The 24,133-nt window shown below is 44.5% G+C and overlaps 1 protein-coding gene across 1 annotated transcript in view; it reads left to right on the plus strand.

Annotated features, from left to right (window-relative positions):
- The window catches only part of LOC137631778 (uncharacterized), a 143,650-nt gene that overhangs the window by 96,581 nt on the left and 22,936 nt on the right, over positions 1-24,133 (plus strand). Inside the window, exon 8 of the mRNA XM_068363737.1 lies at positions 23,340-23,491. Coding sequence (XP_068219838.1) covers positions 23,340-23,491 — 152 coding nt within the window. The remainder of the gene's footprint in view (positions 1-23,339; positions 23,492-24,133) is intronic.

The following is a 24,133-nucleotide window of genomic DNA, read 5'->3' on the forward strand; positions in this document are numbered from 1 at the left end:
CCGTTGGACCGACGTGACGTCGAACGTCTGTCGCCGCAGTCTTGTTTTGACATACATCATCAGTCTCCTCTGTCCCTTTGTGGCGTAGACCATCAGTCATTGCAGTCTCGACGTGACGTCGTCCCTTCGACTTTTGCTGCGGCTCCTTTGCAAGTTGATGTAGCCTGTCAGGCTTTGCCGCCTCGTCATGCTGAGTTTTCTCCGTGTCGCAAGACTTGACCTTTGTCGGATGATGTTCCTTCTGATGAGGAAGTTGATGATCCCCTTTCAGCTAATGTTCCTTTGGGGATTCAATCAGATGGGGAGGAACCTAGGGTTGTCCAGCAATCCCTTGATTTTAAAAAGATTATGCTTATCTTTAGGGATGTTTTTCCCGATCATTTTGTTACTGCTGCTCCACAAAACGCCGCCGTCTGAATTTACTTTAGGCATGACTTCATCGACTCCGTCGTTTACGAAGTTGGTTCTCTCTCGCTCTTCTAAGAGAGCCATGCGTTTGTTGGGATACTGGTTAGTAACCAGAAGAAGTTTAGGAAAGTCTTCCTTTGCCTTTCCCCCTTTTAAATTGGCCTCTCGTGCGAGCGTCTGGTATGACACGGGAGAAGTTCTCGGCTTGGGAGTTCCTGCCTCTGCCCAGGGAGACTTCTCAAGCCTTGTAGACTCTCCTCGTCGTCTAGCCATGAGACGCTCGAAGATTTGCTGGTCTTCCACAGAGCTGGATCATCTCCTTAAAGGAATTTTCCGTGCCTTCGAGGTTTTTAATTTTTTGGATTGGTCCCTGGGAGCCTTAAGTAAGAAGGTCTCTTCATCGGACAATGATGTTTCTTTTCAAATAATGTCTTGCATGGACAAGGCCATAAGGGATGGCTCTAATGAACTGGCGGCTACGTTCACGGCAGGAATTCTTAAGAAAAGAGAAGCCCTGTGTTCTTTTCTTTCTGCAGGGGTTACTCCCTGTCAGAAGTCAGAACTTCTTTTTGCTCCCTTATCTTCTACTCTGTTCCCTCAACATCTTATTAAAGATATCGCGGCATCTCTTGCTCTGAAGGACACGCACGATTTGGTGGCCAAGACTGCGCGCAAGGTTTTGCCTTCTTCTTTTCATGCCAACAAACCCAAGTTTGACACGCCAGCGGCTAGGTTTATTCCGCCTTTTCGTGGCAGAGCCCCCAGTAGGGGAAATTCTCGTTCCGATAGTAAACGAGGTAAGAAGAGAGGTTCCAGATCCTCACGTGGCAGAGTCTGACTGCCCACAGCTTCAGACAGCGGTAGGGGCCAGATTGACGAACTTCTGGCAGGCTTGGGAGAAGAGGGGTTCAGACCGGGAGTCTGTTTTGTTGCTGAAGGAGGGTTACAAAATTCCTTTTGTACGAAGACCTCCGCTAGTGAAATTTCCAATAGACCTCTCTCCCAGGTATCGAGAGGAGACAAAGAGACAGGCGTTGCATCATCAAGTTTCTCGGTTGTTGGAAAAGGGGGCGGTGGTGAAAGTCTCGGACCTTCAATCCCCAGGTTTTTACAACCGTCTCCTCCTGGTTCCGAAGAACACAGGAGGTTGGAGGCCAGTGCTAGATGTAAGTGCTCTTAACGTGTTTGTTGTAAAAACAAAATTCACGATGGAGACCACCAAATCTGTTTTAGCAGCGGTAAGAGAGGGCGACTGGATGGTCTCTCTCAACCTGCAGGATGCGTACTTCCACATTCCGATTCATCCGAACTCTCAACATTATCTGAGGTTTGTGTACAGGAAGGTGGTGTATCAATTCCGAGCACTGTGCTTCGGCCTCAGCCCTGCTCCTCTTGTTTTTACAAGGCTCATGCAAAATGTAGCGAAGTTTCTACATTTGTCAGGGATCAGAGCCTCCCTTTATTTGGACGACTGGTTACTCAGGGCGTCGTCCCTTCATCGCTGTCTGGAGGACTTCAAATGGACTTTGGACCTGACCAGAGAGTTAGGTCTCCTAGTGAACATGGAGAAGTCGCAACTGACTCCATCCCAGACTATTCTTTATTTGGGGATGGAGATATGGAGTCGAGTTTTTCGGGCTTTTCCGTCTACCACTAGGATGGAGCAAGCTCTGCTCAAAGTCCGTCACGTGCGAGAGAAAAGCAGTTGCTCTGTGAGAGTTTGGATGAGCCTCCTAGGGACTCTTTCGTCGCTGGAGCAGTTTATCTCTCTAGGGAGACTCAACCTTCACCCTCTCCAGTTTCACCTAAACCATCATTGGAACAAGGAGAAGGGCTTAGAGACGATCTCAATTCCAATCTCCGATCCAGTCAAGACCTGTCTAGCTTCAGACTTCGGGAAGGTCTTTCTCTTGCGATCAAGAACCCAAACCATGTGTTGTTTTCAGACGCATCGGATTTGGGTTGGGGAGCGACACTGGACAATCTGGAATGCTCGGGTCTTTGGTCCGCAGACCAAAAAAGGCTTCACATAAACTCCAAAGAGCTTTTAGCAGTCCATCTAGCGTTAAGGAGTTTCGAGAGTCTGGTTCGAGGCAAAGTAGTGGAGGTGAATGCAGACAATACCACGGCCTTGGCATACATCTCGAAGCAAGGAGGCACTCACTCCCACTCCCTTTTCGTCCCCGCAAGGGACCTTCTCACTTGGTCAAAAGCTCGAAACATCTCTGTTTTGACGAGATTCGTGCAAGGGGAGATGAATGTCTTAGCGGACTGTCTCAGTCGAAGAGGGCAGGTGATTCCCACGGAGTGGACACTGCACAAGGATGTGTGCGAGAGACTATGGATGACATGGGGTCAACCCACCATAGATCTCTTTGCGACCTCTCTGACAAAGAGGCTCCCGACTTATTACTCTCCTGTTCCAGATCCAGAGGCGGCCCACATAGACGCTTTCCTACTGGACTGGTCTCACCTAGACGTCTATGCCTTTCCACCGTTCAAGATCTTAAACAAGGTGCTTCAGAAGTTCGCCTTTCACGAAGGGACCAGGTTGACGTTGATTGCTCCCCTCTGGCCTGCGAGAGAATGATTCACAGAGGTACTTCTATGGCTAGTAGACATTCCAAGAAGTCTACCGTTACGGATGGATCTCCTGCGTCAGCCTCATGTAAAGAGATTTCATCAAAGCCTCCCCGCGCTCCGTCTAGCTGCCTTCAGACTATCGAAAGACACTCTAGAGCTCGAGGGTTTTCGAAGGAGGCAGCTAGAGCGATCGCGAGGGCTAGAAGATCTTCTACCATCAGGATTTATCAATCTAAATGGGAGGTATTTAGAGACTGGTGCAAGTCCTCCTCTATTTCCTCTTCCAGTACCACTGTAGCGCAGATTGCAGATTTTCTGCTTTATCTGAGAAATGGTCGCTCCCTTTCTGCATTTACCATTAAATTAAAGGCTACAGAAGCATGTTAGCTTCTGTTTTTAGGCATAGAAATTTGGATCTGTCTAATAACAAGGATCTTCAAGACCTTCTTAAGTCTTTCGAGACTTCCAAGGAGCGTCATATTTCTACTCTTGCTTGGAACTTGGACGTGGTCCTGCAGTTCCTTATGTCAGACAGGTTTGAACCGTTGAATTCAGCCTCCCTGAAGGATCTTACCCTCAAAAGACTTTTCTTAGTGAGCTTGGCTTCTGCGAAAAGAGTTAGTGAGATACATGCTTTTAGCAAGAATATCGGCTTCTCCGCTAATAAAGCAGTTTGCTCGCTTCAGCTTGGTTTTTTGGCCAAAAATGAACTTCCGTCTCGTCCATGGCCTAAATCGTTTGAACTTCCCTGTCTATCTGAGATTGTTGGGAATGAAGTCGAAAGAGTTCTGTGCCCAGTTAGAGCTCTTAGATTTTATTTAACTAGAACCAAACCGCTGCGAGGTGATTCAGAGGCTTTATGGTGCTCGGTTAAAAAGCCCTATTTGCCTATGTCGAAGAATGCGTTGTCTTATTTTTATTAGACTATTGATTAGAGAGGCGCACTCTCATTTAAGTGAAAAGGATCTAAATTTGCTTAAAGTTAAAGCTCATGAAGTTAGAGCGGTTGCAACTTCAGTAGCGTTCAAACAAAATAGATCCCTTAGAAGCATTATGGACGCGACCTTTTGGAGGAGCAAGTCGGTGTTCGCTTCATATTACTTGAAAGATGTCCAGACTCTTTATGAGGACTGCACGTTGTGACCATTCGTAGCAGCGAGTGCAGTAGTGGGTGAAGGTTCTACCACTACATTCCCTTAATCCCAATATCCTTTTTCTTCTCTTGAAACTTTTAATTTTTTGGGTTGTACGTGGAGACTAAGAAGTCTTCCGCAATCTTTTGATTTGGCGGGTGGTCAAAATATTGTTTTTTGAGAGCGCCCAGATTAAGGGTATTGATGAGGTCCTGTTGTAGGGGTGTTCACCCTGATTATAACAGCTCCTGGGAGTCTTTCAGCATCCTGAGAGGATCGCTGGGCTTTGTAAGGACAGCGGACTAATGAGGCAGAGTATTCATCAGAGTCAGCTTCCTTATCAGGTACCTATACTTAAGTTTGTTTTTTGAATATTTGTCAAAAACTCTTGAGCATATACGCCTTTATTGTTTTAATACTGGTCTCTACCCTCCACCATGGGTGTGAATCAGCTATACAGTGAACCCTCGTTTATCGCGGTAGATAGGTTCCAGTCGCGGCCGCGATAGGTGAAAATCCGCGAAGTAGTGACACCATATTTACCTATTTATTCAACATGTATATTCAGACTTTTAAAACCTTCCCTTGTACGTAGTACTGTTAACAAACTACCCTTTAATGTACAGAACACTTAATGCATGTACTACAGTACCCTAAACTAAAACAGGCACAAATATTATAGGTAATTTTATATCATGCATTTCCTAAACATGCTAAAAAGCACGATAAAAAATGGCAACCAATGTTTTGTTTACATTTATCTCTGATCATAATGTAGAAACAAACTGGAGGTAGAGCTTTGCTTATTACCCAGACATATTTCCCATACTTTTCCCTTAGAACTACATCACATCTTCCTACTTTAGATATATAGATATATATATATATATATATGTATGTATATATATATATATATATAATGTGTGTGTGTGTGTATATATATATATATATATGTATACACATATACATACCTACATATATACATAAATACATGCATACATATATATATTATATTACTGTATATATATGGGTTATGGAAAAAAATCCGCGAAGTGGTGAATCCGCGATGGTCGAACCGCGAAGTAGCGAGGGTTCACTGTATATATATTCACCGGCTAAGTTTAATATTTAAAAATTATATTTTCAATTTAAAATAATTTTTGAATATACTTACCCAGTGAATATATATAATTAAAGGCCCTCCCTTCCTCCCCTATAGAGACCCTACGGACTGAGAAGAACTGAACTCCTGGAGAAGTATATGCGGTATCTGGCCGATAGTCGGCGCTGGTGGGCACACCCGGCAGTCATCATGGCGATCGCTCGCGGGTTTTTGGAATCTGTCGACCGTCGGAGACGTAAGCTATATATATATTCACCGGGTAAGTATATTCAAAAATTTGTTTTAAATTGAAAATATAATTTTAAAACTAGTTCATGTTCCAAATGTAGCATGAAAAGTACTTTTGTCAGAGGACAAGATCCATACACTAAAGTAATCATAAACTAGGACATAGAAATACACTTGATAACATTAAAACATAGCTAGGACTAAAAAACATGGAGGACATGAATATACTATACAGTAACATGATACAAAGCAGTAAAAAGAAGAAATCTGACTCCTTACCTTTACTCCTTGGGAGAGACAGGTTTAATGGTAGGAAGTTGGAGAGGCACGAGAACCTGCAAAAGGTGCTGGAGATACTAGGGCAGGTGAATTAGAAATGCTTAAAAGATCTATTTGTTCATCACTAATAAAAACCATTACGCTCTTTGTTACAGAATATACTTTTGGCTAATCTGGAAGACTATCCCTAATACTTTTAGCTAGGTGTAACTACCCTACCGCTAATTAGCTGGGGTTGGGGGTTAATACCGGCTACAGTGATCCCTCGCTACTTCTCGGTTCGACTATCGCGGATTCACCACTTCGCGGATTTTTTCATAACGCATGTATATACATATATCGCGGATTTTCCGGAAATTTCGAAAATACCGCGATGTGACCGATGGTGCGAGATTGGAGAAAGTAAGGAAAATTGAATCATGATTGATTTTCAATATAAATGAAACTTTGAGGAGCAACAAAGATATCATTTGTTAGAGAGATAGAGAGAGGTAAGGAATGGGAGGTAGTGAAAAGTAGCCCACAGAGAGAGAGAGAGAGAGAGAGAGTGTGTGTTGTTTTAAATGTAATAAACAAAAAAATTTGATAGATTATAACACATTGGTGCTTATGTAATATCAACTGTATAGACGGTTTGAATAAGTTAAGAAATGGTATGAACGCTACTTTGTTAGTGTATTCGTACGCTCTCAAGAGCGGCAGCTAGACGTCAGCTGATCTGATCACAGCCAAAAGTAAAACAAAAAGAAGTCAACAATACTCGATTTTTAAAACGCACCCGAAATTTAAAAACAAAAGTACACGCTTTCTTAATGTGCAATTAACTATTTAAAGAGTAGCAATTTTCTAGAATAAAATGATGTTTCCCAAAAAATAGTGGTTTGCTGATGAAATCGGATGCCGTATTTTTAGCAACGATTGAAATGGATGTAAACTCGGCATAATTTTTTCGTTTCGTATTTAATTGACACTAAGAAAACTAATTTTAGTTTCTTCATCTATATGTAAGTATTGTATAACACGAAGAGAGAGAAAGAGAGAGAGAGAGAGAGAGAGAGAGAGAGAGAGAGAGAGAGAATGAATCAGCTGTTGTAATCGAATGCCGTGTTTTTGTTTCGTGAGAAATTCATCGCCACGACTAACAACAACATACTGTACTGAACTTTACAGTATTATACAGACTATTGTAATATGATAAGATAAGATATTTGTAATAACCTATTTTATATGAAATGGGGTTATTTTTTTGTTTAAAATTTACATTTACGTACGTAAAACAACTCTCTCTCTCTCTCTCTCTCTCTCTCTCTCTCTCTCTCGTAAATTGTTTTCCTGCTTTGCTCCGTATGTATGATTTTATATAGATACGGTAAATAATATTTGTAATAACATATTTTCTAAAAGCTTTTACTGTAATATCATTTTTTATCACTTTCATCATGCGGGTTAAATGCCTTCGTTTGTTTATTACGATCGAAGATGGAGCGTACTTTATGACGCCGCCGTTTCAGAAAAACATTTCATTTGGAAGTACTAAGAAAAATTAAGTAAAACATTGGTAATAACAAAATCAACATACTGTCTAATCAATATAATCGATGCAAAAACTAACCTATACACAGATGTGTACACTAAATGCGTTTGTTTCTTCATTATGATCAGAGATAAACGTAAACAAAACATTGGTTGCCAATTTTATTGTGCTTTTTGGCGTGTTTAGGAAACGCATGATATAAAATCGCCTTTAATATTTGTGCCTGTTTTAGTTTAGGGTACTGTAGTACATGCATTAAGTGTTCTGTACATTAAAGGGTAGTTTGTGAACAGTACTGTACTACGTACAAGGGAAGGTTTTAAAAGTCTGAATATACATGTTAAATAAATACGTAAATAAGGTGTCACTACTTAGCGGATTTTCACCTATCGCGGTCGGGTCTGGAACCTATCTACCGCGATAAACGAGGGATCACTGTACTTCTCTCACACACACACATCTGTGTTCTATCGTCCATTTTGCTTTTGGCTCGGTTGAGAGCAGACGTTGTCTCTATCTGCCCCTTAACCTGTTTTTGACTGACCTTTGACTAATTTTGTTCTTTTGGTTTTCTTTTATGTTTACAGGTGTGAGTATAGCTGTTTAGGAGTCGGCATGAGGGAAATCATCTTTGGGGTTTATCCTCAAAGAGCTTTCCTTCCTCGTTTTTTTCCCTCAATTGCCGGACAACCCTTAGGTCATGAGGACTCTGCCACTTACCCTAGCGTAGTGGCTCTGCCCTTTTCAGGGGAATCAGAATGCAGAAAACCATAAATCAATTGATCAATCTCAGGGGAGTCGCTCTCCGTTGCTGCACCTTCACCGTCTTCTGCGAGAAGGCCGCTAGCGGCCTACCCAAAGCTCTACCTCGGTCTTGCTCCTCAGTGCTGACAATGCCACACTACTTCTTTCTGAGATGGCTCAGCTGGCAGAAGGAGTGCAAAGTCTGAAGCATGTTCCTACTCCTCTCAGGAGACACCTTTAATGTTTGTTGGTTAGGTCTTCCCCTGGTTGGTCTCATCGGCACTGACGACGGCGCACTCTTTTGTTCTGAGATGTCAGCCAGCGAAGGGAGTGCAAAGTCTGAAGCATGTTCGTGCTCCTCTCATGGGACACCTTTCACATTTGCGAGTTAGGTCTTCCCCTAAATGGTCTCCGCTGTGCTGATGACTGCGCACTACCTCGTTCTGAGTTAGCTAAGCCGGTGGAGGGAGTGCTCTATCTTCCTCAGGGGTTGACCTTGGTCTTCCTCTAGGAGACTCTGGAGGTAAGAAGCACTGACAGTGTGTCTAGTGTCGCTACCTGATTCTCTCTCCTCATACATCTCGTCATCCTATCACCACTTGTGCAGGCTCCCGCGGGACTTGTGCAAGAGCAACTTCAATCCAGCACTCCCCCAAAGATCCACCAGAGCTTGACCTCGGTCTTGGTCGTCAGTGCTCTGACAACGACACTCTCCCTTAACCTGAGTTAGCTGAGCCAGCAGGAGGAGTGCGAATCTGATGCATAGTCTTGTTTTCTCAAAAGATAGCACCTTTTTCGCCCACGAGTTAGGTTTTCTCCTGAGTGGTGTTCTCCGGGCAGGCTGTCAAGGTGTGTTTGATTTCATCCATAATTTTCTCTAGCCCCTGGGAGCGCTGTTTGGCAGATGGGACGATGACGTGACGCTGAGACTGGTGGCAGCTGCGATGGTTCTCCAGAGAGTTCGGAGTGCTCCTCTCTTCTTCAACCATGACTCATCCCTCCAACATGACTCGTCAAACCAGCACGATTCGTCCAGTCCCTGTAGCAAATCCTAATGCAGGATCGCACTGGACCGTTCGCCAAACTCCTGCGGGAGTACAGACAAGTGAAGCTCATTTAGCTGTGGTTCATAAGTAGGTAATCTAAGCTGATGAAAAAGTCCTTACCCACGAGGGTTTACAAACAAGAGTTGTTCATGAAACCCACCATATACTGTAACCGAATTGACCCAAGAAGCAAAATACCCGCAGGTCAGCGAGAAAGGCATACACATCATCCATACCTTTCCACCGGTTGAGGTGGAAAGGGTCTGGACAATGTACGCCTACCCAAGTGTTCGCACAGCCATCCAAACTCAGGCTTTACGTCATCAAACCATGAGTACTTTATCACATCACAAGGCCACCTCGTGACCTCCTGTTTCTCATGAAGGAGAACTTGTTCGACATGGGGTCTCCAGACTCCTACAGTTGGCCTTTTCTGGTAGGAAAGATGCCTGGAGTCTGGATACCAGTATTCGACCTCTCCTCCTTGAGAAAGTTTGTTCAACAAACTTTGTTCAGGGTGGAGATGGCAGACATGGTCAGACAAGCCGTCAGACCCGAAAACTTTATGGGTCAGCGACCATATCATATTAAAAAAGTTAGCGAAGTTAGCAATGTTGGGTCTGGTCAGTACTGGGATAGGTAACTGCCTGGGAACACCAGATGCTGTTGGCAACACTGGAATTGTTTGACATAGTCACACGTCCTCCATTCTGCTCAGGGAGTTTCTCTCTAGTGTCATCCAGGACTCATAGAAAGGACGTTCGTTTGTCAAGACACTGGGCCGACTGGCTCCTCCTTGCAGACTCACGGACATCCTGTCTCCAACACAGAGTCAGGCTTCTCGAGTTTCTTGCCACGATCTGAGGGCTGTGGTAAAATCGTGAGATGTCATCCCTGCAACTAACTCGAAGCTGGTATATCTAGGAATGCTGCTAGATATCAGGCAAGGAAAAGTCTTCCTTCCGAGTGCAGAATAGAGAGACTGAAGAAGGCGGTAAACCTCCGTCTGATGTGGCCAGCTGTCCTCCTTGAAGCGCGGGGTGACCAACGGGTGAGCATCAGATCCCAACCTCCTAAGGGGGGTTAGATCATCCCTGTTCTTCCCCTGGAATCAATGCTCTTTACAGATGTATTTAATGAAAAGGGGGTCCCAAGTGGCATCACACAGCCCCGGACTCAGGTCCGACTCCTACTACATTGCCACATAAACCGACTTGAATGATTGCAGTTTATTCTGGCCCTCCAGCAGCTCCATCACTCCAGCAGTCCCAACAGAACTGCTCATCAACACTTCATGGTGTTGATGAGCCACACCACAGAATTTGCTTATACAGTATTCAAACAGTCAAGAAGGTAGTACTTCTCATCACCTTTGCCAACTAGTTGAGGAAATGTTAAGGTGGACGAAGACAACTCGGCACCCTTTCACTCTTGCTCATCCCAGGCAACTGAGAGGTTCTTCCAGACAATCTGTATAAAGGGACTCAGATAGTCGGCTCTTGAGTTTAACTCGAATCATCGTACCCAACAGAGTCCTGACCGGGGGGGGTTTCATCGACAGGACACCCGTCCGCCTCATCTCTGATCGACAAGCTTCTGATGTACAGCTCGTGAGTTCCTTTTCCCCAAGCACTTGGCAAGAGGTTCTCCATAAACAGGAGGACAGCATAGATGTTGATCCATCCCCCACCTCTTGTTAGCCTAGTATGACAATTTCTCAAGAAGGAAGGACATGCAAGCCTGTTGATATGTTTCTTAGCTCTGATGTGGCACAAGGCAAAGGGTTTCTGACCTTCTACACCTGCTCTCAAAGGTGCCGAATGACCCCCCCTTCATGTCACAGTCTTCGCAGACGACCACATGGGAAGTTGTATCCTTAAGCCATAGATTTGCCTATAACATCATACTGGGAAGTTATTCAGCATCCCCTCTCGAAGAGTGTCTTTGCAGATAAGATGTTCAGTTACCCTCCAGAAAATCATCAACTGACATCTACCTGGCTAAGTGGGCAGTCTTCTATGGTGGAGGCAAAGGAAGAATATTGCTTCTATCAACTCTACTACCCCAAGGATAGCGCTACTATGTTGACACCTCAAGGGGGAAACTCCTTGCTGTCTCTACGATCAGACGCTACTATTCAGCCTTGAGCCCTGTCTTTAGACGAAAGGGGTTTCCTCTTCGCCAGAATAGTTTATCCTCATTTGGTGTCTTGAATGTACCTGTCTTCAGCCAGAAGTTGGACTGCCTCCAAGAAACATAGTTGTGTACTTCTATCCCAGAAGGAGCACCCTAGGTGCTGTTGGGCTAGACATCAGATCTTCATCAGATATTTTAAGTCGATCATCCTGCTCGCCCTGGCATTGGCCAAGAGAATTGTGGATAGCACGCCCATTCCTACAATGTTTGTGCCTCCCATTCTAAAGGCTGGTAACAAGTAATGCTCTACTTTGTTCCTAAGGGTGTCAACTTACCCAGAATCTTGCAGCAACAGATTCCAGATTCAAGCCTGCCGGTTTAGATGTCTTCATGATATAACCGATGAATCAGATCAACTGCTTTTATGCCCGGTGTGGGCGCAGAGGTGTTACCTTTAGCAAATTTCAGGAACTTGTGCCTAAGTGGAAAGGAGGTTTGTCAACATCAGGGAGGTTAGGAGGAGAGCCATAAAGTTCACGATTCGCAAGGTCATAGAGCATCCCTCGAATCCTGACTCTCCTCCACAATCGCAGAAACCAAGAAAACTACTGTGGTGCAGGTTCTACTAGTGGGTGTATGGAAACGGGTGACAACCTTCACTGCCCACTACGTGTATGACGTAACCCACAGAAACATGGAGACATTCTCCATCAGACCTGTGGTGGTTGCACAAGTGGTTAAACACCTCAAGTTCCTTGATGGACAAGTAGCAGATGGCTAAGGGTAGAGTTTAACCAGGATAAGTCTGAGGTGAAGAATAAGAATGACTGGCTCCTCCTTCCTTCATACTCTGAGGTACTCTGTGAGCTGGCCTCCCCTGTCTGCAGGTAATAACCATTTCCCTTGTGTAACCTAATATATACTTTTTTATTTGTTACATCCCCATATCCCCTTGGCGAGGTGTGTGTTGGGTAACTTTATGGTTTAGTCAAGGAAGTCCAGGTACTTCTCAGAATTCTTACCTAGATCAGCCACATTGCTTGCATTGCACAATTACATGGATTGCTCATACCACTAAAGGATGCAGATGTACGTAGATTTAGCGTAGGTCTCAGGGCATTTCTTTTAGCATGTGTAGCATGATACAAACCCTAAGCTCTTTTTACAGATTTGTCCTGCCATCACCTATCCCGCTGCAAGTCCTGCCTGCAATGAAAGGGGTGATAAAACACAGGTGTGTGTGTGAGCAGGGTAGCCAGTACTATCCCCCCCCTGCTAACTAGTGGTGGGGTAGTTACACCTTGCTAAAAGTATTGTGGTTAGTCTTCCAGTTTCTCTGAAAGTATATTCCTTAATAGAGAGCTCATGCTTTGTATCATTAAGAAAAATACAAGTTATTCTTAAATTTGTCAAATTATACCGTGCTCCAGTAATCTGATTTTTATAAATTTTTACTTTTGAAATAACACAGCTTGCATTAAAAGCTACCTCATGTTGTTAAAATAGAACCATGCTTCCCATTTGTTGTCTTGCTCTTTGATATTCATCTTTTTATAATTTATTTTGCCCTAAAGTTGAAACCTTTATATAAACCTTCATATTGACAATTCATAGGTATTTGACATGTATGAAGCTCTTTCAAATTATTATCTTAGCTTTGCTCTACTAGATATTGGAAGACAGGTCTTTTTATAGTGTTTAGATTATTAGAATTTTCCCTAGTCAAATTGGCAGAGGGTGTAGAGGGTGCTGTATTTCATTTTGTATGATAATGTGTACATGGAGAATTTGTGAAATATTACCAAAATTTTGCTTCTTTACCAAAATTTGATGAACTTTTGACAACCCTCCTTTCATATAAACAAACACTTATTTGTTCCAACACAAATACTTACCTCGAACTACTTTCTTAGGAGATACCTGTAATCTCCTCTCTACCGACCAGAGTTTTGTGTAGTATACCCTACACCCGTTTTCTATGGAGGGCTAACCCGGGAGTGAGAGAAGGTGCCCCGAGGGTAGCCTTGAGCTAGGTCGAGGTCTGCTTGGGTCCCGTTAGTCAGTAAGTTCTCTGGTCGCGACGTGATACCATACTCTCACGTCGCTCTCGTCTCTCTCGACCCTTTGTGTCCGCCTCGTGTGTCCCTCGTGGTATCTTTGTGCTTATCCCTTGTGTTGTTGCGTGTTCACTACCCTTCCTTGTGCTTCCCAAGTGTATCCCTTTGGTTCCCTTCGTTCCTGTGCCTTGTGGTCGCGTGCTATGGAGCAGATCCGCCGTTGTCCTGGGCCTAGAGCCGGAAAGTCGTGTGGAGCGTTCCTTTCCAAGCCCGAAGTAGACCCTCACTCCCTTTGCTCTTCCTGTAGGGGCAGGATGTGCTCGCCATCGGATACGTGCATTGAGTGTGTTAGTTGGAGTGAGATACAGTGAGTGCGTTACGGCACTAAGAAGAAGAAGTCGTTGAAACGTTTGCCCGGGAAATCTAGCATCTCTTCGCCATTACCGTCACCCAGTGGACGGTCCGACGGGGCTTCTGTCTCGACTTCCCCTACCCAGAGTAGGGGACGAGGTAAGTCCGTTGCGGGGAAAGAGCCGAGGGTTCTTCCCCAGGAGTCTAATGTGTGTGAAGTGGGGGTTGCTGGGACTTCTCAGGCTAGTGGGGGGCCTGGTAGTGCTGTGTCTGGGGGTTCTGGAGACTCTGCCCTTGTGCTTGGGGGGCACGTTTCCTCCGACGACCCCTTGTGGTGTAGTAATGTTGTGCCTGTTTCTTCGACCGCTTCGTGGGCCTGTGTTTCAGGTTCTTCAGCGGCTGGTGACACCCAGGGTAAGTTGGACTCCACGGTAAGTGAGCCCTTCGGGTGGAAGCTCCCTAAAACGCCAGGTAGGTCCCCAATGCGGATGGAAGAGGGGCTGGATACCTGGTTCCCTAGTGTAGGGCGCCAAACCTCTTTTCCAGCTCCTCTGACGGCGGTTCCAGAAACCTTCCTACAACCCTCGACCTCGGGTACGCAGCAAGTCGCGAAGCCCTCTTTAGCCCCCGCTTCTGCCCGTCGTGCGGGTGGTACAGTTTCGTTGGGCTCTTCGGATGGTGGGGCTTCGTTCTCTTCAGAAGAGGAAACCAGGAGGAGACATCGGCGTCGAAGGGAGCGGTCCAGGAGCAGGCGTTCCCGCTCAAGATCCCGTTCGAGGTTCAGTAGGAGACGGTCCCACTCTCCACGGAGGAAGTACAGGAGTAGGTCCCCCGATGGTGATTGGGTCTTCGTTCCCCGTAAGTCTGAATTGCAGCGTTCCCCGGACCGGCAGTCCAGGGATTTCTCGCCACGAAGGCCATCCTCCAGACGCAGATATGACCCTCGCAGGGAGAAATGCGAGAAGGCCGCTTCAGGCAGGCGTAAGGCTGCGAAGCTCCCGGTTCACCCCGCCCAGCGGGGGGAACCGTGCTTCCTTACGGGCAGCCTGGCCGAATCAGCACAGCTGGTTTGGCCCTCGGACTTAAAGGAACGGTTCCCTCCGTCGGGTCAGCCCACGGGATCCGCGTCCTCGTCCCCCAGAGAGAATACACGAACGGTAGTCCTCGCCGGCACGGCGATGCCAGTTCTGACCCCCGAACCTGTTGCGTAGGCTCCCGCCGGGGAAGACCGGTACCACCGCAGGGGAGTGCCTGTTGTTCCAGAACCGAAGTGCCCGGTGGGAGTGCCTGGTGACCCGGCTCCTCGGGATCAGGCGGAAGGTACAGTACTGCGGACGGTAGAGAAGGTTCCCCGACCGAGGACTCGGCCTATCGGAAGGTTATAGGCCTGATTCGAAGGCATCATAGGATTGAAGAACCGGTTCCAACCGATGAGGACTACTGGAGGTCCAGCCTGACCCGCTTGATGCAGGCACCCGTCCAACAGAAAACCTCCCTGGCCCTGCCTGTGGCCCGAGATCTCGTCCTGGGACGGGCCCATGTCGATAGAGTTGTGGCAGGCAATGCCGAAGCTCCCAAAACGCAGAGCTCCTCGAAGTTGCTCCAAGGGCTCAAGGCACAGAGTAGGTTTTATGTGCCAGAGGGACAACGACCGGGAGCCTGCAAGGTGGAGCCTGCCCTCGACGTTCTGGGACAGGGTGCCACGGAGGACAGAGCCTCTTCAGCCCCGATTTGCTTTTCGCAGTCGGAGGCTGCGATGATGGTGGAGATGTCGAAAGACTTGGTGCACGTCTCCTCTTGGTTGGACTGGTGGGCTTCCACACTGGTAGGTGTTCAAGCCACATGTGACTTGACGGACCCGGAGCAGCAAAACCTCCTGAGGGAACTTATCATCTCCGGGGGCAAGACCCTAAAGTTCCTCACGTATCAGTCCCTGGCCCTGTCAGCGAATTGGGTTCTTCGCAAAAGGGACACTATTCTGGCGAAGCTTTCCCGGAAGGTCCCAGACAGGGAGGCGAGGGCCATGAGCCTTCCTGTGTGGGGTGACTCCTTGTTCCCCTTGAAAGAGCTAGAAGAGATCATGGAAAAGGTGGCTAAACGAAAAGAAGTGAACGCTCCCAGGCCTCAACCTGTAAGGAGGTCCCCCTACAAGAGATCAGCATCAGACGGTCCCTCTACTTCTCAGGCCCCACCTAACCTGACGAGGAGAGAAGCCCCTTCTTCCTCGTGGGCTTCAGCGTCTCAGCCCCCTCGTAGAGGAGCTCCAGCAGCGTCGGCCTCGTTTAGAACAGGGTATTCTGCCTCCAGGAGAGGCCGTTCAGGCCGCTCCTCCAGGAGGAGGTAGAGTGGGAGGCCCCCTACTCCTGCCCAAGCCTCAGGTTGGGGGATGCCTCAGACTACATTGGCAAGCATGGAAGGCTCACGGAGCAGAGCCCTGGACAGTATCCGCACTGAAGGAGGGGTACAGGCTACCGTTCTTAACGGAACCCCCGCCTTTAATTCCGGCCAGCCTGTCGGAGTAGCTGGCACCCAAGGACCCGTTGAAGAGGGCGGCTCTTCAAGAAGAGGTGTCCACGATGTTGGAGAAGGGCGCCATGGAGGAGGTCCTGCACCCAGGGCCAGGTTTCTACAGCCGCCTGTTCCTGGTAGAAAAGGCGACGGGGGGGTGGAGACCGGTGATAGACCTGTCAGCTCTCAACAAGTTTGTTCGAAAGACAGATTTCAAAATGGACACTCCGAAGTCGGTCTTGCTGTCCTTGAGGGAGAAAGACTACATGATGACCATAGACCTCAAGGACGCATACTTCCAAATTTTGTCCATCCCTCAAGTCGGAAGTTTCTCCGGGTTAAATGGGATACCCAGATCCTGTAATTCAAGACCCTCTGCTTCGGGTTGTCGACAGCTCCCCAGGTATTCACGAGAGTCTTCACGACAGTCTCGGTGTGGGCTCACGAGCGGGGCATTCGCCTCATCCGGTACCTGAACGACTGGTTGCTTCTTTCCTCCTCAGAGGACGTTTTGAAGGAGCAGGGTATAAAACTTCTCCAGTTTTGCAAGGGTCTGGGTATCATGATCAACCCAGAAAAATCGAACCTATCTCCCTCCACCAGAATGACCTATTTGGGGATGACACTGGATTCCCTACTAGTGAAAGCTTTTCCGTCAGAGGAGCGGGTAAGCAATCTTATGAAGATCCTTCTTCCTTTTCTGTCGGGGCAACCCAGGAGGGCGAAGGACTGGCAAAGGCTAATAGGTCATCTGGTGTCGTTGGAGAAACTGGTTCCCCAGGGGAGGCTCAGACTCAGGGCCGTCCAATGGAACCTGAAGAACTTTTGGAACCAACTGGACTCGCCCCAAAAATTAATTCCAGTCCTGCCAAACACAATACCCTCCCTGGAATGGTGGCATTGCCGGTCGAACTCGCTCAAGGGGATGCCCTTCGCGACCGAACCTCCCAAGTTGCTCCTATTCACAGACGCCTCCAACCAGGGATGGGGAGCCCATCTCCTCAACGGGACGGCGAGAGGAACCTGGATGGACGGGGAGAAAGGCTTACACATTAATGTCCTAGAGTTGAAGGCAGTCCAGAAAGCTTGCCTGCACTTCATCGATCTACTAAGGGGAAACACTGTGGCGTTGATGTGCGACAACGCCACAGTGGTAGCGTACATAAAGAAGCAAGGAGGCCTAAAATCAAGGGAGTTGTGCGATCTCGCCCTAGAGATCCTAGATTGGGCGGAAGCGAACCAGATAGGGTTATTGGCAAGGTTCATCCCCGGGAAAAAGAACGTTCTAGCCGACGGTCTCAGCAGGATGGGTCAGATAGTAGGAACAGAATGGCCCCTCCTCCCAGAAGTAGCCAGGCTCATCATTCAACGGTGGGGTTCCCCGGTGATGGACCTCTTTGCAACCAAGCTGAACGCACAACTCCCCGTGTATTGTTCTCCTGTCCCAGACCCAAAGGCAGCCTTGGAGGATGCCTTTCAGCACAAGTGGGACAACCTAGACGTGTACGCTTTTCCCCCCTTCACGTTGATCAGGCAAGTGCTCAACAGAGTAAGGGCTGCCCGGAACTTAAGGATGACTTTGGTAGCGCCCTGGTGGCCGGAGAGAGAGTGGTTCGCAGACCTAAAAGACCTGACAAACCATCCTCCGTGGCCACTCCCCGACAGGCCAGATCTTCTACAACAGCCACACTTTCTCAGGTTCCACGACAACCCACAGTCTCTACGCCTTCACGCCTGGAGACTATCGAGCGCCTCCTGAGGAAGGGAGGATATTCGTCAGGAACGGCTAAGAGGATGTCGCGATACCTGAGAAGGTCGTCGGCAGCAGTCTACCAAGCGAAGTGGGCCTCTTTCACGAAGTGGTGCGCTTCGAAGCGCATAAAACCCCCCAAAGCCTCAGTCCCAGATATCGCAAACTTTCTAGTATATCTCAGAGACGAGATAGGGATGTCAATCCCAACTATAAAAGGAGTACGAGCAGCCTTGGGTCAAGTCTTCCTTCTGAAGGGCATCGACCTGGGATCCTCTAGACACATCTCTATGCTTGTCAGGAGTTTTGAACAGTCCTGCCCCCCTCAAACTGTTAGGGTGCCTCAGTGGGACTTAGCTAGGGTCCTGAAGATGTTAACTAGCCCCCCGTTCGAACCAATGAAGGATATTGTAGACAGGGATCTCACTCTTAAGACAGTCTTTTTGTTGGCCTTGGCCTCTGCAAAAAGGGTAGGTGAGATCCATGGGCTGTCTTATAACGTCTCTCATTCGAAGGGGTGGAAAGAGATCTCTTTCAAGTTCGTCCCTTCGTTCGTGGCGAAAACCCAGAACCCACCAGTCTGGGATCCTAAATTTGAGGGGTTCTCTCTGCCAGCTATTCCTAAGACTGGGAATCCTGAGGATTTGAGGTTATGCCCTGTCCGTGCCATTAGAAAATACCTTGAGAGGACTGCACATCTCCGGCCAGGCATCAAGAGCCTTTTCGTCTCCACAGGTGTTACAAAGAAGCAGGTATCGAAGAATACCATATCCTTTTGGTTGAGACAAGTTATTGCCATGGCCTACAAGGAGAAGGGACTAGCCTTGCCAGGTACTCCCAAGCCCCATGACATCAGAGGTCTGAGCACTTCCTTAGCCTTTGAGAAGAACATGGCAGTGGGCCAGATCCTTCGAGCGGGCACCTGGTCGAACCAGTCGACCTTTACTGCCCATTACCTCAAGGATTACTCAAGAAGGTCCTTAGACGGGTTCTCCATTGGGACAGTCATCTCCACGCTCCAAGTGATTTAACGGTAAAGCCCCAGGCACAATCGTGAATAGCAAAACCAGGAGACACAGGTTCGTTCCTTTTCACCCTAATCCCCGTTTCCTATCCCTATCGGAGATAACCACACTTATGTAACCAATGAAGAACACGTCTCTGCAACTTTGTTACTGGACTCAACATCAGAAGATTTTTCAAAGGGTGAGTACTTAGACACTAACGTGAGCTCTTTGTGTAGTTTACCCTACCGTCCGTTTCCCAGTTTGTTTTTTAGAACCTAGTTCATATCTAGGCTTCTTGGCGTCCGCTTTGCTGGGTCTGAAGGTCAGGAAGCCACTCCCACCTCCTAAAGTGTAAGTCTCCTAAGAAAGTAGTTCGAGGTAAGTATTTGTGTTGGAACAAATCAAAAATTTTAAGTAATTTTTATTTTTCCTAACATACTTACCGAGAACTACTTTCGGGTAATGGCCCTCCTTACCTTCCCCGAGTGCCTTTCTGCCCTTACAGGGACTTTTTGCAACATCCGAGGAACTTACTGACTAACGGGACCCAAGCGGACCTCGACCTAGCTCAAGGCTACCCTCGGGGCATGTTCTCTCACTCCCGGGTTAGCCCTTTATAGAAAACGGGTGTAGGGTATACTACACAAAACTGGTCGGTAGAGAGGAGATTACAGGTAACTCCTAAGAAAGTAGTTCTCGGTAAGTATGTTAGGAAAAATAAAAATTACTTAAAATTTTTGATTTTGGCAACTAGGACTGGTTTTTTACAGGAGTATGTAATAGAATTGGGATAACTAGTCTACAGCTAATAAATATTAACATAACACTTTCATAATACACCTAAATGTGAAAATTTACTGTGCCAGATGAAAAATTAAGCTGTTGAATTGCCAACAAGGAAAAGCTGCTACAATATGTTGTAAGATTACCATTTTTTTTTATTTAGTATATATGCTCTATAGAAATTCACGCGAATATGTGATTTCGCGAGTGTAGAATCTTGAATAGTACATCAAGGGTAGGAGAAACTGTTTCAATTTTGATGTTTGGTGGGTGAATAATAAAAATGAGTAAAAAACATGGAAAAAAATATTTTAGGGAAAGAAAAGTTTGAAATGTCATGCCCTAAAAGGGACCCCATATACTTTCATTGAATTAATCACTCCACCAATGACAACTATGAGAGCTGATTCCAAAATGTCCACTTCCGCCATACCACATAGGCATGGTACCACCATGATTAGATTGGCTTAACAGCAATTTAAACCTGCTTGATGGGACTTGAAGCAGTGCAGGAATACAGTTATCCTCACTCTAACTGTAGTGACAGGCAAACTGGACAGAATGCTGCGAGTCTTCTCTATAAATTAGCCCATCCCTGGAATCTATGAGGCAGTTCTAGGGATAGTCAAGCACATCCACATGGGAACATTTCTTTGGTTCAAACATTATCAAAAATTAGTTTTGAAAATAACCCCAATCATAGCAATGTTATCTCTTTTTAGTAATCTAGACAGTAAAAAAAAAGAAGCGAGGTTGGTCAGTTAGGTGGGAGACTGATAAAAGGTGGAGGAAGTTGAAGTAGTAATAAATCAATAAAGTATGAGACTTTTTTGAATCAAACTAAGTACAGTAAAAAAAATAAGTCTCAAGGCTTCAACATAGAAAATTATGTTCCATGCTGAAGCAGAGGGACTTAATCAAGTAAATCTCAATACAGTAAAAGGTAGTATGGAACAATTTCATATATAACTACAGGTGAGTAAGCAAGACTTAATTGCTTATAAATTATAAGCGATTTGCAATTTATAGGGTTCCTTTTAAGGCTGATAGTTTGTGATACGGAAAGTGATGATCTTTTGTATAAAAAATCTCTATACCTTGCCTCATACCGAGAACCAAGATCAGTACTAGGTTGAAGATCCTTTTCCTTATAGCTCAGAAAATTCAAGGGTATAACTCTAATACCTCAAATTAATCCAGAAAAATATTTTTTTGTCATTCAGCTGAGTATGAAACAAAATTCTACAAAATGAATGGTCTTTTGTATCCCCTGGTTTGTTGGGAGTTATCGAAGCTGTAGGGGAAGCTCAATATAGTTACTTGTGCTACTTTTCTAAATTGGAAGATGGAAAACTTGTGCTTCCAGTGCAGGATACCCTTTTTTACTTTGACAGTAAGTGCCATGCTTCAGGAAAGCATGGCACTTACTGCCATAGATTTTTATGAGTTCCTGCTAATCCCATTGATTGGTCAAGTGATAAAAATTTCAGAAAATCTCAATTCTCACAATGCAAGAATGACTTTGGTAGCTTCCTATTGGTTTCAAAGGGAATGGCTCACATTTCTTCAGGCTTTACGGTCCTTTTCCTAAGATTACCATAATGACAGATCTCAAACAGCATCATGTCCATCATCTAAATTCAAGTCCCCCTATATCTTATGACTGCTTGGAAAATCTCCATATGTCCCCACACACAAAAAAAAAATGCATTTCAAGCCCACTAGATTTTCATTTAGCTTCAAAGAGGAAATTGACAAATATATTGTGTTAACAGCAACATAATTATTTTGTGTCCTGTAACTTTTACATCTTTGAATAGTATTATAGTTGCTTATTTTTTTGTGTTATGATTAGAGATGTTTGGTAGCTGGTATCTAAAGTATTAGGCATACTCAGTTCAGTACTTGAAGCACATTGGGTTAGACCTGTCAACATGCAAGGTAATCAGGGATGTAATTAGTTATTTTTTTGTTTTATTATTGTGAAGTTGTCTATGGGTAACTGTTCATTTGAACCTTGATATGATTTTGAGATACAGTTCATGCGATGTCTTAATTATGGAACTTTAAAGACCATTGGCTTGAAAAAAAATTAACTGTGAAGACCTTATTCCTATTAGTGAGTTGCATATAAAATTGAATTTAGGATTTTCCGTTGATGGTGCTATATTATCCTTTTTTAGATTTAGAGCCAAAATTAATTTTAAGTTAGGTTTGATGTATCAGCTTACTATCTCTTACTTATTAGAACTTGGTGGAAAGGGGTTGTAAAAGTGGTGTTGGGTGGTAGAGAAACTACTTTCACACACTGTCCATGTTATTCAAATATGTGGGATGTATGGGGGCAGTCAAGGCTCAACATAATCTTGAAAGGAAGTTTTTTTTTTTTTTTTTTTTTTAATCCTTCAACTTTCCTTTACTGCTTGTTTAAAATGACCATTAAACCATTCTTCAAAAATGGCCATGGTGCCCCACGCCTTAATATTAGCCATCCAAATTACATAAAGTGTAGATTTCAAGATGATCTCGAGTGCCCAGGAATTAAGGGTTATGGTAGATTAACAAAGGTTAACATGAAATTCATTGAAATTTTACCCCCTAATATTAAAGTTAGGGAATCTTTGATTACTTTGTACCCTGATGTGGTTTTCTCTTCCTTAGAAATAAATAAACAATCAAGCATTCTCTTCCAAATAATCCCGTCTCATCAACATTAAAGATGAACTCCAGGGGATTTTAATGTTCATCAGTAATTTTTTTCTAAGGTTCCAAGAAATTCATCTGTAGCAACTGTATCAGCGGCAGCAGCTTCCTTTTGAATTTTAATAGATTGTGAAAATTAAAGGGCTTTTTGGGTTCAGTAAACCATCCGGGACTCAAAACAAATGAAGTGTTTTTTCACTCGGATGTTTTTTTCTACGCAAGTCGTTAAAGAAAGGCTTGGCCTTATCTTGAATAAGTATTCGGCTTGTAGGAATTCTTTCATGTGCCTCAGAAATAAGTGTGATGAAACGGGAGATGTTTATGATAAAAATGGAAAAGAAGAAATCACAAGAACGAACTGTATGTTAAATGCTCTTAATATTTGAGACCAAAGTTTCATAGCAAATAAACAGGGAGGAATGGGAGTCTTGCTCTACAAAATAGTAATCGCCTAACTCCTGGATATCTTGTGGTGAGTTCTTGTCAGCAAGTTGTTTAAATCTTTGCTACATCTCCTTGGCTTTTCGATACGTGGCTCACTGCCCTTTAAATTTTATTTTTTCTTTGGTCTCTTGTTATGCTGCAGCTGATTTACATCAATAACTTCAATTTCACATTTAGCATAAGAATGTGACCTCTTTTTAAGCCAACTGTATGAGAGCAAAATTTGTCCTGTTAGATGTGGAAAGGTAACAATATTCCTAAGCCAACCATTATTTGTTAAGTATATTATACATATATGTACACTGACAAACAGTTTAAAATTTTAAACTGAAGTACTGTACAGTATCAGGCCATTTTACGAATTGTCTTGTTTAATATAAGCAGTTTTTTGTTATGGAATTTGAGATTTTTTTTGCTTGCCACAAATATTTGTCGAGTCATATCTAGTAATGTATTCAACTTTGTTACAAATATTCTTTTAAGCCATATTTGGTATTTAACTTTCAACTTTTATTTTTCCAGAACATCATGCGCTTGGTGCTAGTTGGAGTTACTGGACTGGTAGTGAGTGCAGTTCCTAATTTTGCCATCCTTATGGGTCTGATTGGAGCCACTTGCTGCACCTTATTAGCTTTCATCTTACCTGCAGCATTTCATATGTCCATTTTCAAGCAGTATGTATTTTTTACTTTTACATTACAGATAACTATATAAATTGGCTTTATAAAAATAGATAGCTGATATCAGTTACAGGAGGTCCTCGAGTTACAAACTAGTTCTGTTTTTATGATGCATTATAAATCGATTTTTGTCGTAAGTTGTATTTTGTGTACTAATGTATTGTATGTACACTTGAATTCAAAAGTTCGACGTCACTCAGGAGGAATCGTTCATCAGAGGTCTTTAATGTTTTCATGACAAAACAAACTTTCAATCAATCAATCAGTCAATCATGGCAAAACAAATAGAGTTGCTTCTCATACTACTACTTAGGAAACGGGCGAAGCCTTGCCCGCCCTCAGGGAACGTTTAAAAACATCAAAAATCGAGTTGTCATATTTCATATTGTGGTATTACAGTATTTATCTCTGGAGTATCAACTACAAATGCACAACACACACACACACATATATATATACTGTATGTATATCTATATATATATATATATATATATATATATATATATATATATATATATATATATATATATATATATATATATATATATATATATATATATATATATATATATGTATATATATATATATATATATATATATATATATATATTATATATATATATATATATATATATA

The sequence above is a fragment of the Palaemon carinicauda genome, chromosome 40 (genome assembly GCF_036898095.1).
Source record: "Palaemon carinicauda isolate YSFRI2023 chromosome 40, ASM3689809v2, whole genome shotgun sequence".
In the NCBI taxonomy this organism is placed as follows: Eukaryota; Metazoa; Arthropoda; class Malacostraca; order Decapoda; family Palaemonidae; genus Palaemon; species Palaemon carinicauda.